At 41.5% G+C, this 14,736-nt stretch overlaps 1 protein-coding gene across 1 annotated transcript in view; it reads left to right on the top strand.

The window, feature by feature from the left end:
* Positions 1-14,736, top strand: part of LOC126467134 (nitric oxide synthase, salivary gland) — a 719,566-nt gene that overhangs the window by 536,544 nt on the left and 168,286 nt on the right. Inside the window, exon 8 of the mRNA XM_050096439.1 lies at positions 8,190-8,291. Coding sequence (XP_049952396.1) covers positions 8,190-8,291 — 102 coding nt within the window. The remainder of the gene's footprint in view (positions 1-8,189; positions 8,292-14,736) is intronic.

Raw genomic sequence — 14,736 nt, 5'->3', positions numbered from 1 at the left:
TTGAATAATCGTTCGAATCCCTGCGTAATACGACGATCAAAACATCTTGTCATATTTCTCAAAATGTTATTTTTTAAAAATTAGCATTGCTGTTAGCATTTGCAAATATTTGCCTGAGAAAAAATAGTTTGAAGTAGAAGGAAGTAATTAAGGATCCGTGAAGTTATCATTGTTTCTAATTGACAACTGAATGATATTTGTAGAATTATGTTACATAGCGCACAGTACATATAAATTTAGAACTTGTAATATTGTGATGGGAATTTGTGAAGAATTTTTAATGTCGAATTTCTTTATACTTTTATTGTTTTCGTTGTTGCTGTGGTCTTCAGTCCGCAGATCGGTTTCCTGCTGCTCTCAGTGCTTGTGTATACTGCCAAGTCTCTTCATGTCTCAATAACTACTGCAACCGACATTCAATTCAACTGCTTAGCCTACTTTATTTATACCTACGCTTCCCTCTACATTTTTATCCCCCACTCTTGGCTTCATTACCAAATTGATGCCTCACGATGTGACCAGTCAACAGACTACGTTTTTTTTTTTTTTTTTTACTAATGTTGCACCAGAAATATCTGTCATCACGAATTCAGTTAAGTACCACCTATTTAGTTATTCGATCTATCCATCTAACATTCTGAATTCTCTTCCGGCACCAAATTTCAAAACCTTCTTTTCATTTGCTGTCTGAACTGATTATCGTTCACGTTTTACTTCTATACAAAGCTAAACTTCGTACAAATACCTTCAGAAATGACTCCGTAATACTTCATATTCGATGTTAATAAATCCCTTCTTTTTCAGAAATTCTTCTGTTGCTACTGCCGGCCTGCATTTTATGTCCTCTCAACTTCACTTATTTTTCTCCCCAAATAGCGAAGGTCGTCTGCAGCTCTTAATGTTTCATTGACTAACGTAATTCCTTCAGTATCGCCTGATTTTATTAGACTACATTGTTTTACTTTTATTGATATTCATCTTATAATTCTTTTAAGGCACTATCCGTTACACTCAGCTGCTCCTCAGAATCCTTCACCGTCTCTGACAGAACTACAATGTAATGTGCAAACCGCAAAGTTCATATTTCCTCTCCCTGAACATTAATTCCTTTTCCAAATTTCTCCTTGGTTTCCTCTAGTGCTTGCTCAATGTACACACCAAATAACATTGGGGACAGGCTACAAACCTGTCTCACTTCCTTGTTTACAGCTGGTTCCCTTTCATATTCAACGATTCTTGTAACTGTTTTCTGGTTTGTTTACCAGTTATCAATTACCTTTCTTTCCCCGTATTTTATCCCTGTTACTTTCAAAATTTCAAAGACAGTAGTCCAATCAACGTTGCCGTAATATTTCTCTAAATCTAGAAATACTGTAAACGCAGCTTTGCCTTTCTTCTTGCAATCTTCTAAGATATGTAATAGGGCCAGTAATGCTTATAACTTTTCGTTTCAGTCTTCTTGATACAACCACGGGCTGTCATGCACCATATTTTTCAAAGGCACCTTCAGGTAATTCGCTCTTGGCATGCGTCGTTTGTTTCAAGGAATGTACAATAATTTTGAATTATAGTTGAAACAGTTGAGGGTCTGGGATGCCACATAATATGGTCCTTTCCACCGACATTTTTTTCTGACAGCTCACAGCACATTGAGGACTCTGTTAAAGGGATTCCGACATATCTCTTTCAATGCTACATCTACATCTACATCTACATCCATACTCCGCAAGCCACCTGACGGTGTGTGGCGGAGGGTACCTTGAGTACCTCTATCGGTTCTCCCTTCTATTCCATTCTCGTATTGTTCGTGGAAAGAAGGATTGTCGGTATGCCTCTGTGTGGGCTCTAATCTCTCTGATTTTATCCTCATGGTCTCTTCGCGAGATATACGTAGGAGGGAGCAATATACTGCTCGACTCTTCGGTGAAGGTATGTTCTCGAAACTTTGACAAAAGCCCGTACCGAGCTACTGAGTGTCTCTCCTGCAGAGCCTTCCACTGGAGTTTATCTATCATCTCCGTAACGCTTTCGCGATTACTAAATGATCCTGTAACGAAGCGCGCTGCTCTCCATTGGATCTTCTCCATATCTTCTATCAACCCTATCTGGTACGGATCCCACACTGCTGAACGGTATTCAAGCAGTGGGCGAACAAGTGTACCGTAACCTACTTCCTTTGTTTTCGGATTGCATTTCCTTAGGATTCTTCCAATGAATCTCAGTCTGGCATTTGCTTTACCGACGATCAACATTATATGATCATTCCATTTTAAATCACTCCTAATGCGTACTCCCAGATAATTCATGGTATTAACTGCTTTCAGTTGCTGACCTGCTATTTTGTAGCTAAATGATAAAGGATCTATCTTTCTGTGTATTCGCAGCACATTACACTTGTCTACATTGAGATTCAATAGCCATTCCCTGCACCATGCGTCAATTCGCTGCAGATCCTCCTGCATTTCAGTACAATTTTCCATTGTTACAACCTCTCGATACACCACAGCATCATCCGCAAAAAGCCTCAGTGAACTTCCGATGTCATCCACAAGGTCATTTATGTATATTGTGAATAGCAACGGTCCTATGACACTCCCCTGCGGCACACCTGAAATCACTCTTACTTCGGAAGACTTCTCTCCATTGAGAATGACATGCTGCGTCCTGTTATCTAGGAACTCCTCAATCCAATCACACAATTGGTCTGATACTCCATATGCTCTTACTTTGTTCATTAAACGACTGTGGGGAACTGTATCGAACGCCTTGCGGAAGTCAAGAAACACGGCATCTACCTGTGAACCCGTATCTATGGCCCTCTGAGTCTCGTGGACGAATAGCGCGAGCTGGGTTTCACATACGGTCTTTTTCGAAACCCATGCTGATTCCTACAGAGTAGATTTCTAGTCTCCAGAAAAGTCATTAAACTCGAACACAATACGTGTTCCAAAATTCTACAACTGATCGACGTTAGAGATATAGGTCTATAGTTCTGCACATCTGCTCGACGTCCCTTCTTGAAAACGGGGATGACCTGTGCCCTTTTCCAATCCTTTGGAACGCTACGCTCTTCTAGAGACCTACGGTACACCGCTGCAAGAAGGGGAGCAAGTTCCTTCGCGTATTCTGTGTAAAATTGAACTGGTATCCCATCAGGTCCAGAGGCCTTTCCTCTTTTGAGCGATTTTAATTGTTTCTCTATCCCTCTGTGTCTGCTTCGGCCTGTTTCGACCACCCAGGAAATGTTAAGAGGTTTATCAAAAGACGATGCGGCTACTTTCCTGAAGGAGTACTGTTCAAAAAGTGAAGAGATATGTAATGTATCGGTGACACAGTGTTAGCGGATATTTAGTGGCGGAGCGCGTCACAGCCATGTATCACCGACATTTTGCCGCTGTAAAAAGCCCCTTTCTTCCCGATCCCTCGCTTCTGCTAAGATAAAATACCGCTTCCGACCACTGGCTCAACGATAAAGTAAAATTTACGCCGTGCTCAAGAATGGCAGGCCGTGAAATATGAATGAGGTGGAAAATCTTTAGCGCGTGTGTATTTTTATGGAGCTTTTTTCAGTATCGCGATAAGTTAGAGGTAGGATCTTTTAATTACCCCTTGCACGTAAAATATACTGTCTCGGCAAGCACCACAATGACGAAAACAGCCATAATGTTTTATACCACGAGTAAAACTGCGAACGGTTAATTTTTATACCGTGTACCACATATCGTCGAACTGTTTAAGTGGTTATTACGACATCAGTTTCCAGTGTGTTTTAATATCGGTGTAAAATAGTGTAGCACTTGAAGAAGAGAACGTGACATCACAAGTGTGTGAGAGATTTGCCAGCTTCCTTTTATTCATGGACTTCACGTCGTCATTAACCTACGTAAAACTAAATTATTCTGAAATGTGCAAAGCACTGTCGTATCTGTAGTCGTCAGACGAAAAGCAAGCAAGCTTCCTTCTCTCAAAATATCTTTAGTCTGTGAATGTTGGAGTTGTTGGTATGAAAGTTCTCATTGCGGTGGAATAAAAAATAATTGATATTCCAATATTACTAGTAACCTCGTTTTGGCGTTCGTGTAATTTCTGGTCTACAACCGTCTATGGATTCGGAGTAGCGTGTCCACTGTAACTAAAGTGACGAAATTATGGAAATTTTTCATAATGTGTGGCCACAGTCATAATATATTTCTCTAAAGTCAGTACCGCCTTTAAACTGTTTTTTTCATTTGCAGTGTTCCATTTACACGATCATGATTTCAGTTTCAAAGTGCCATTATCAAGTGTTCTAAGTGTTATACAGTGCCTAAGATAATACCACAGTATGCCATCTTAGGCTCTGTATAACACTTAGAACACTTGATAATGGCACTTTGAAGCCGAAATCATGATCGTGTAAATATAACACTGCAAACAAAAAAAAAGTCTAATGGTGGTACTGACTTCAAAGTAATTATGGAAAGTTTGCCAACACAGATCACAATTTTTTGAGTGTTGGGGAATTTTTTTCTGTTCATATTAGCTCTCAGTCGAAGAATATGAATTTCGAGGAAGTTTTTGTAGTATCAAATCAAACCGTGGGACATACAGTTCACAATCTTACATGTTTTGTCTAGACGACAGTCAGACATTTTCATTCTGAGGAACAGTTTTACCTCATTTATTAGCTGAATATGTAAAGTATATATAGGAGTTTACAACGATCTTACTTTCAGTCTAGATTCGACCGTATCAAGATGGCTTAGGTCTAAATTTATAACATATGAGTCGTCAGGCTCATTTCGGCAGATATTTGCAAATTAAGTTTTGCATTGTGTCGCTGGAGCCGTCACAGAGAGATATTGCTGATGACATCTTTCAAGCGACGCATAGTATCGACGGAAAAAGTCGATTGTTTCCTGTTACAAATAAAATAATTTTTAAAAGTTGAATTTTACGTGATCATTCGATTGAGTGATCCAAAATCAGTGTACTGCGATATTCGTTTTATCGATGTGTGTTAAAAGAGACAGTAAAACACGAAGAATCACCAGTACATCAGCTATTGCCATGCAGCAGCGCTACTCAGTCCCTGTTGAAGTACTAGTTATTCTTCGTGTTTTATATATAGATAAAACAACTATTGCATTGGGCTAAGTAGGGACCGCTCGATCGAATGCGCACGTAAAATCTCACTTTTAAACATCATTTTCACAAGCTGAAAGTTAATTGCCGACTCAGCCGCATGGAATAATTCAATGGCGACAAGCGAAAATTTGTGCCAGATCGGGACTCGTATCCAGACTGCCTAGGCTGTCCGAGCACGACACCCATCCAACCCACTTCACTTTCGTAGTGCCCTCCCCCCCCCCTCCCCCGGCCCCCCCGCCCTGTCCACCATTCCCATTGATCGCCGCATATTAGCTGGATTGATGGTAAATCTTCGAGATGGATGTACCCAAAATCTGGCTTCTTTCGGGAATCCAGCTAAAATGAGGCGAGAAATGAGAATGTTGGAGGGGTGCACTACGGAAGGTGTGTGCAACAAGTTGAGACACTGGTCCAAAGGGAATCGTGCTAGGATAGACGAGGCGCTCAAGACGACCGCTCGCGTAACGTGGGAAACCCGGGTTCGAGTTTCGGTCAGGCACAAATTTCCACTTCTCGCCATTGAATTATTTCAATGCCCCCATGCGGCTGAGATCGATAATTCACTTTCACCTTGTGTATACTCGGTCGCAGTATCATAAATATGAGGCGTCTGTTTTTTTTTTTTTTTTTTTTTTCAAAGAACACACCCAATCATTTTGCTTGTTATGGGAAACAAGCCGACGCATACCGCCGACACTGGGCATCGCCGAAACACATGATGAGCAGTAATTTTTCGAGCTCACTCCTGATACACACTGCAAAATGGAAATTGCAAAATAACTGCCGAAACGTAAGAGAAAATAAACCTGACTAGTCTTAGGAGGAGCACGCGGTATATATGTGACACGGGGAGGTCTAGATTAAAACCTGAAGATGATATACTGTTAAAAATTACCGTGCACTGATACACTTACTTTATGTCTTCAGTTGATATATAAAAGGAGATGCTGAAAATTTCTTTGTTTCATGTAAGATCACGAGCGAGTTAATGAGAAGTAGGGGAGAGTGTGTACGCACTGATATCCCACAGTTGTGTAACAAACACGAAAGTGCGATCCAGTTCTAATTTTGGTAGCTGACCAAAATGTTCATCACAGAAATTTTTCTTGTAAGGGTCTCGATAGGTGCTGGCTCATCTCCAGTCAGGTTGCGCACACGCAGCCCAGGCTGGCACTCGCTGACAGGAGAAATAAAAGACATGGAAAAGTGAGAGAGTGGAACATCCTGCGGCAAACGTAGGGATAACTGAAACAAAACGGTAAATAAACCAAGAGAAGCAATGGAGATCTGTATAATAAAAATGAACAACAGAACGCAGCAGAGGAGAAAAAGAAGAGAAGGCATGTGCTTTACGGACAACTCATTCGGATGAATGCAAGAGAATTTTCAAACTTGTCAAGCGGAATAAAAAAAGGCATCCCAGTTGCACATGCGCGAAAGACATGAGAAATTGTGTGAGAGAGGTGGAGAAAGAAGCTTTTAGAAACAAAATTTTTTTGAGCAAACCAGAAGAGAAAACTGTAGCAACGTTGACAGGAGACCTGAAGCGACAACTCTAATTTAATGAAACAATATTTAAAATCCTGAAATTAAATCAGAACAGTTCTTCTTGCGATCCATAGGACGCCTAAACAGGGAAAAACAAAACACGATCGCCCATCACAGTTACCCACACGACACATTTGAGAAAATACAATGTGCAAAGGAGACAGTTCTCACCTAGTTTTTCAGTATGCACCACAAATATGTGTGAGAACAGACAAATACTTTCGGGCAAAGTAAGGACGATGTAACAGCACACTGACTTGAGAGCTGGTGATTCGAGGGTACTCGAACGCAAGTATTAGTAACGATGCCATAGTATATTTGCTATAAAGTACCGAATACTGCAATTTATAATCGTTAGTATGAAATAAGCTCGGAATTGTCTTGGTTTGGTTGAGAGTCTTTCGCAAGAAACCCGAATCAAAACGCAGTGCGGGGAAACTACTGCTCCGTGGCTCCATTCATAAGTCTCCCAGATTAATCTCGCCGCCAAATCCCGGTTCCTCTTCCGACGATTGTCAGATGACGTCGTCGCCACGACTGCAGGGAGTACAGAGCTGTCGGTTTGTACCTCAGCTCCAATAAATTGCTACGAGTCTTTACGCTCCAGTGGGACAGGTCTGAATGCGTAGCTGCCTTCTTGCTCTCGTCTTAATATTCCGAAAGAACTACTCGCCACCTCTTTTCTTTAGGTTATTCACGGTGCAGAATTTGAGTGAGTGTAGCCGCGTGAACCTCCTGCTTTGCATCTTCTCACCAACACCTCTTCACTTCTTTCTTTAACTTCTTCTGCGATCTGAAAACCCTTCGGTAACGCATCAATATATGAATGAATGATTTATAGGTCGTACACAGCTCCTGTCCATTGCTAAACATCTAAAGATAATTGCTAAGTACAGGGCAATCTGAATATAAATTCACGCAAATATGTAACTAGCGACACCGTAAGGTACTCGTCAAGTCGACGCGTTCTTCCACACGTGAACAGATTGGAGGTGCTATATTCTCACGAACCGCCGTCTAATTTGTCATTCTTCATACGTATGACGTGAAAATATCGGTAAGTGTCATAAAAAAATCTTAGGTTCTACGACAGTGGAAACTTGAAGCCTCGAAAAATGTGCGACTAATAAACAAATGCCCACGGTAACATTCTGTTATGGTACTTCTACAAACCCCATCCAGAGTTTGTCCGGGAAACAGGTTGTTTACTAATCACTTATGAATAGGATAGAAACACGGATTTGTGTTTTAGACGGTGTGTTTTAGGGTTGCCTCTGTACAAGCTGCCAAACACCTCTTGCAACGTAAGACGACGTATTTGTCCACCCGATGTACTAGTCCCGAAACTTTCACTCATAAATTCCATAACGACCGCCTGATCGAAGTTCCGAGAATTTTTGGCACGTGATGTAGAGCACAACTTAATTTTCTCAGGTATTTGTGTCAAATCCGCTTGGCTTGGTAGCCATTCCATTTTACAGCGTTTCTGACAAAGACCACGTTTGTTTCAGACATTCGCGGTGAAGATGGGCCTCGACACCCGAACGCCGGTGACGCTGTGGAAGGACAAGGCGCTCGTCGAGGCCAACGTCGCCGTTCTGCACAGCTTCCAGGTTAGTTGCCCACGCTTACGACACGTGGCATGAACTTACTGCACGCAGAAAACGGTGGCTGCACACTGTGGTACCTACAGGTGACGAAATGACTAAGTGGTAATTTGTGTCACTCAACAGGTGCACAGTGTGCGGATTTTGGCGACAGTGGAAAAGAGGACAAAGGTTTTTTTTTTGCGATGGGCAACCAAGCAGTCCTCAGCCTTGGAGAAAGTGCTATCTAAAGAGCGATGTAGCTAAGACAGGTCACCCCAAACGTATCGAGAATGAGTAAGTATACTGAGGTGCGGTTTTCGCCAAGTTTTGGTGGACGACATTGCGAATTTCCTTACGTTCTCAAGTGATTTTTATCGCATACGTGAAACACCTAAACCTGTACCGCAAATATTGAGGAAATGGAAAGTGCTATTGATGTGCGGTTTTCAAGAAGTGGAATGTTACTCAGGTGCTCGTACTGTTAGCCAATGAACACATTGTAGTGTATTTTCAGTGCAGGCATACGCTTTCCTAATTGGGACGGTGCCTATTGACATTAACAGAGTAAAAGAAGGGTAAATTTGAACGTCAGTGGTGTTTGTTGCAAGATTCTACTGCGAGTTATTTGCGATTACCGTATTTTGAAAAGTTCGACACCGACACTTCTTTGTGCGCATTCAACCTGTGTCATTGCTACGAACTTGCGAACGTCAGGAAATTTAACACATTGTCTGCTATAATTTGGCGAACACTACACCTCGATATATTCGTTCATCACGGATATGTTTTAGGCTGACCCGATTATTTGCCTCATCCTGTGTATTACTAAACTTTCATCGGATCATCCAGTTTCAGTTGCACGTTGCCTATCTAACGGCTCCCAGGGGCGACAGAAATTTGGTTTTCAGTACTTCAAGTAATTATTGATTGAATTTAAAAATTGAAAACGTTATTTTAAACTGCTCATTAAGACGTATAGCCTTACGGTACACGTTTAAATAAATCAAGCATTAAAGTTATAAAGTATGTCTTGAGGCATACTGTGCACTTCACCCAGTATTCGGGTATCAGACCACTTAACAACTTCGAACAAACCCTACACGTAATTTCAAACCTTTCCGAATCTTTTTCTCACTAACAACCCCGACAAAAAAATGAAAGGAAGAAAGTTTATCGCTTACTGTATTTTCACTGCCAACATTGAGATGCGTGAAACAGACGGTTTACATGACGGAGCTCGATTCTGTAAAGAGCTGTTGGATGGGTGGCGAGTATTACTGGTTTATCTATATTTCATTTCTGTCAACGGATGCCCTTTCGGTCGACACAGACGTCAGTTAACCTGTTGTTGTTGTCGTCTTCAGTCCTGAGACTGGTTTGATGCAGCTCTCCATGCTACTCTATCCTGTGCAAGCTTCTTCATCTCCCAGTGCCTACTGCAACCTACATCCTTCTGAATCTGTTTAGCGTATTCATCTCTTGGTCTACCTCTACGATTTTTACCCTCCACGCTGCCCTCCAATGCTAAATTTGTGATCCCTTGACGCCACAGAACATGTCCTACCAACCGCTCCCTTAACCTCAAGGAGAGAAATCATGGCACCAAGTGTCCGTGAATCGTGTAAACTTGGATCTTAGCGCATCGTTTTTTCTGAGAAAGAAATTGGAGCCAATGAAATACATTCCAAGACAAAAAAAAAGACACATCGCGAAGGAGTTACGCAAATTGGTCAAAAATTGATACTGATACAAGTATCGACGGCAAAATGCAAAAAAATTGTAAACTTTGGCGGCCGACGGATGAATGTGTGACGCTGCACTACAGTTTCACCGCGCACGTGGCAATGACAGAAAACAGGGGACATGTCGATACAAGGGCGTAAGGTCTATGCGAATTTCGTTCCGTGTACTCAGTTGGAAAGTAACTATGCCTCGCAGACAGGCCATCAGGCGCTAATGACCGCGCAGTTGAGCGCCCCACAAACCAAAACATCAACGCAGACAGGCCGGTGAACAATATACGCAGATACCAGCATCTGAGGGGGGGAGTATAGATGGGCTCAAAGAAGCCAGTTGTAGTGGTCGGCGAGTCACTCGACATTTGAATAGGAGTGATGCCACAATTCGACGATGTCGGCAGGAATGAGTAAACCATAGCCGCACACAGCGTCAAGAAGGTACCGGTCGTCCTAGAGAGACAACAGAATGTGAGGAAAGACCAATCATCAGACAGACCCTTAGAGTCCCGGATTCATGATTATCATCGACCCGAAGTGCAGCTTACCTGTGTACACCAACAAGCCCGTTTGCATGGTGTGCACATTCTGCCTGGGAACTCAATGACGGAAGTAAAATTTTCTTCAGCTTCGAAATGTGACCTCATGACCAGCGATGACATGCCTGGGATACCAGCGGTCGGATACCAACCTGTCTGTCGCCTGCCGCACGGCTCGATATCCAGAAGATTTGTGGTTCCTTTTCATTTCAGAGCAGGACCACTTTGGTTGTGATCCGTGGCACCCTTACAGCACAGCGGTACGTCAACGAAGTTCTAGCACCGTTTTGTTGCCCTTCATGGCAAGCCATCTTCAGCATACATTTCAACAAGATAATGCCCGCCTGCACAAGGTGAGAGTTTTTACTACTTGTCTTCGTGCTTGCCAAACCTTATTTTGGCCAGGAAGGCCTCTGGATCTCTCCTCTATTGAGAACGTTTGGACCATTATAGGTAGGACCCTCCAACCATCTCGGGATTCTGACGATTTGACCCCCGCCAGTTGGACAGAACTTGTCAGAATATCCCTGAGACGGACATCCAATAACTATGTCAATCAGTGCTAAGCCGAATAATTATTTACATAAGGGCCAGAGGTGAACCGATGCATTATTGACTTCTTAGTTTGTGAAGCTCTTTCGCTTGAATAAATCATCCGATTTTTTGTGAAATTGTAATAATATGTTTCTCTGTGCATGTTCATCACGTCTACCGATTTCCGTCCCATTCGAATAAGTCGTTCGTGGTGGGACTTTTTTTTGTCCTATAGTGTGTATGCTGCGATGAGCGTGAACAATGACCTAAAATCCTTATTTAGGGTGAACGATGTACCAGAGCAACGGTTGTTAATTCGCATGTCAGGCTCAGATCCCAGTCTCGCAAGGCAGCATACGCTGTAGGATCAGGTTTGTATGTTGAAATCAAGATACTAGCCGTCAATAACTTATGTACAACGGGTGCAAAAACTTTGCTCATACATATCAGTTTCTCACAATTTGCTCGTTATCGTTTTCCATGGCAAGTGCGCATGTTGCAATAAAAAAAGGACAAACGATGGTTTCATTCGTTGAGGGAGCTGGTGCCGTTCTCACCGCATGGCTGCGAGACAATCGATTGCTGTGGTAGGCCTGAGTGGAGACTCGAGTAGTCAGCAACTCGAGCCCAAATCCCGTAAGTTGGACAGCCATAGCGACACTCTGGTACCGAAGAAGCAACGATTCCCTCTCTTCCACTATTCTCATATACTTATATCTACGGTCCCTTTATGTTGCAAAAAATTTTTAAGCTTATAAGCCAACTCAGTCAAAAGGTACGGCCATTTATGGCACATATTTTGACACATGCAAACTCTCTGATCAAAAACTATAGGGTTCTTCCCGTTGACCTAGATCATGAGATTTGGCAAGAAGCTAGTTTTCACAGTACAAGTAAGTTTAAAAATCCGAAAATTGGTATTTATAATTATATCACACGAAAAAAAAATTTTTTCACTTGTTATCCAACTGTCCGACCTCTTTTTTCAGGAACGAGGAGACATGTGTGACGCCGGTATCGATATCGATATCGATATCGATAACAGGCAAAAATCGTCGAAATCTTCGATTCCCAGGATGGATGATCTATCTATATCCGTAATTAGGTTTGTGCACAATCCTCCGTGTGCATGACCTGCTCGCATTTATCTGGAATTTTGCTTTGAGACGTGTACACAGGGCCGCCGTTACATCATGTCCTGTGCAATCTCAACTCAGATTGTCGCTTACACCCAACGTCTTCGATTACTTGTTGGATGTATTCCAATGTCTGTCTTCCTCTAATTCTTTGCCTTCCTCTAGCAGAATGGAAGTTTCTCCTCGATGTCTCAACACATGTCCTACTATCCAGGCACTTCTTCAGTCAGTGTTTTCTAAATTTACTTCTCTCGCCGACTTGGGGGAGAACCACCTCATATTTCATCGTAAGTACCCATCTAATTTTCTTTGTCCTTCTAGCATCACATCCTAAACACTTTTCTTCTTCTTCAGTGTTCCCAAAGGCCAAGATTCACTTTCATACAATTCTTCGCTCCACGTGTAGATTATCAGAAATTCCTTTCATGAATTAATGCCTATGTTTGATATGCGAACAATGCTTTTAACTAGTAATTGCCTCTTTGCCTGCACTAATATGCTTCTGCTGTCCTATTTGAAGTGTAAATGCAAATGTGGAAGTTTTTCACAGATGCAGAAGATGAACACTTCGTGACCAAATGAAATAACAATACATTTTTTTACCTTCTTATTGACCACCTTGGAGAACGTAACAGCTTCAACTCCGCTTCCTTCTTTCTTGTTTCCATTTTTCCAAAACTCCTTCATTTTTCCCCATATTGTCTTTTCCTTTATCCTGTCCATGTTGTTCCCCATTTCTTATTTTGCCTTCGTTGAAAGTTTTATAAATACGGTATTTTATTCTTGAAAAGTTTTCTTTCTGTGATTTTCGATTCTTTTATATTGTTTCGTTATTGTATTTTTCTTTTTTCTGTAATCCAAGCTATTGTTTTCTTGTTCCAGAAGTACACGTACATTTGTTTCGTTACCATGTCGTCAATAAAGATTTAATCTTCGCTTTGCCTTTACTTCTGATGTTTCCTCCACATTTTCATAGATCTCCTTGTTACTTCTCTTTTATCTACTGCCTTAATTTTTATTGCATCCACTAAAAGTTTTTCATGTACATTCAATCATGGCCGGCTTATAATTCATCATTAAGCATTCAAATCAATATCAACATTCTGGTCTTACCTCTGATGTACAGGTTTTCGTTTTTCTATTTATTCATTTCTTGGTGTACGTATTTGTTGTCAGACCAAATTCTCTCTCTATTTTATTAACAATTATATCTACTGAAGATTTTTCTAGTCCATTCTGTTGACTCCAAGACGTTCTGCTGATTCTCTAAGATATTTAAATTTACTAAGTCCCTCTGTTTTTACCCATTTGTTCAAATGGCTCTGAGCACTATGCGACTTAACTTCTGAGGTCATCAGTCGCCTAGAACTTAGAACTAATTAAACCTAACTAACCTAAGGACATCACACACATCCATGCCCGAGGCAGGATTCGAACCTGCGACCGTAGCGGTCGCTCAGTTCCAGACTGTAGCGCCTAGAACCACTCCGGCCGGCTTACCCATTTGTGCTTCTATATGTATTTTGGCACAGTTTTCATTTTTGTCATAAACTTTTGTTTTTTCCACTGACAAAACTATTCGCTATTTTTTCCGTACAATTTATTTGACTTACTGCTTCTGTTAGATTTTTTGAAAGTATTGAAAAATCTTCTGAAAAAGCCAGAGAGTTTACCTTAATTTCATTTATTTTTCTTCCCACCATTATTGCTCCAGTTTTTTTATTTTTTAGGCCCAAAATTCGGATCCTTGCAATTTCGCTGTTTTAATACTATGTTGTTAACTGAAGCAGATGTAACAGCCAAGAAAGTGAAAGTTGTCTTTGAGAATGGAGATGGAGCTCCGGAACGCATTGGACAAAGCGGAATAATAAAATAGTATTGCTGCAGGTGGCTCATTACAAATAAAAATAATTTTAACCTAAGGAATTAATGCTCGGAATATAATTTTTTGTACGCTACTATGTCTGGAATGAACAATGCACATGAGGTACGTGTTTACAGACTTCTTACGTCTCGTAAGAAATAACTCCTTTTCGCACCGGCTTTCGAGGTGCCACTTTAAAAAAAAATACATCGTCGTTTGTGATATGTTCACGGTGAAATTAACCACTGTTTGCATTTCACAACTCACGATGGAAAATTGAGCAACTCGTTACAAGAATTTGCAGACACGCTGGTCCAGTGGGAAGTAGTTGTTAGAAAGCCAAACGAATCCAGAGAGAAACGTTTCGCCAACAGGTGACATCCTAAGGTGGAGAAACGTGTTGCTATGGACAGGAACTTAAGAGAGACTTAACGTTCAAGTCACAGAGAGCCGGTGAAGGTTCTCCACAAAAAAATTCGGAAGTAGAATTTGAAGGGTTTCCGTTGTATCGTGTGAAGAGGATTCGTCGACAATCACCCGTAATCTGTCACGTCAAATGCACACACCGAAGAATACAGTCCGGAGAGCATTGTGGCAGTGCAAGCTATACAACGTGTGCGAGGAAAGATGCCAAATGATCTGACATTGAGTTACGTTGCA

This window comes from Schistocerca serialis, chromosome 1, assembly GCF_023864345.2.
Source record: "Schistocerca serialis cubense isolate TAMUIC-IGC-003099 chromosome 1, iqSchSeri2.2, whole genome shotgun sequence".
In the NCBI taxonomy this organism is placed as follows: Eukaryota; Metazoa; Arthropoda; class Insecta; order Orthoptera; family Acrididae; genus Schistocerca; species Schistocerca serialis.
This window is presented reverse-complemented; position numbering and strand designations above follow the sequence as displayed.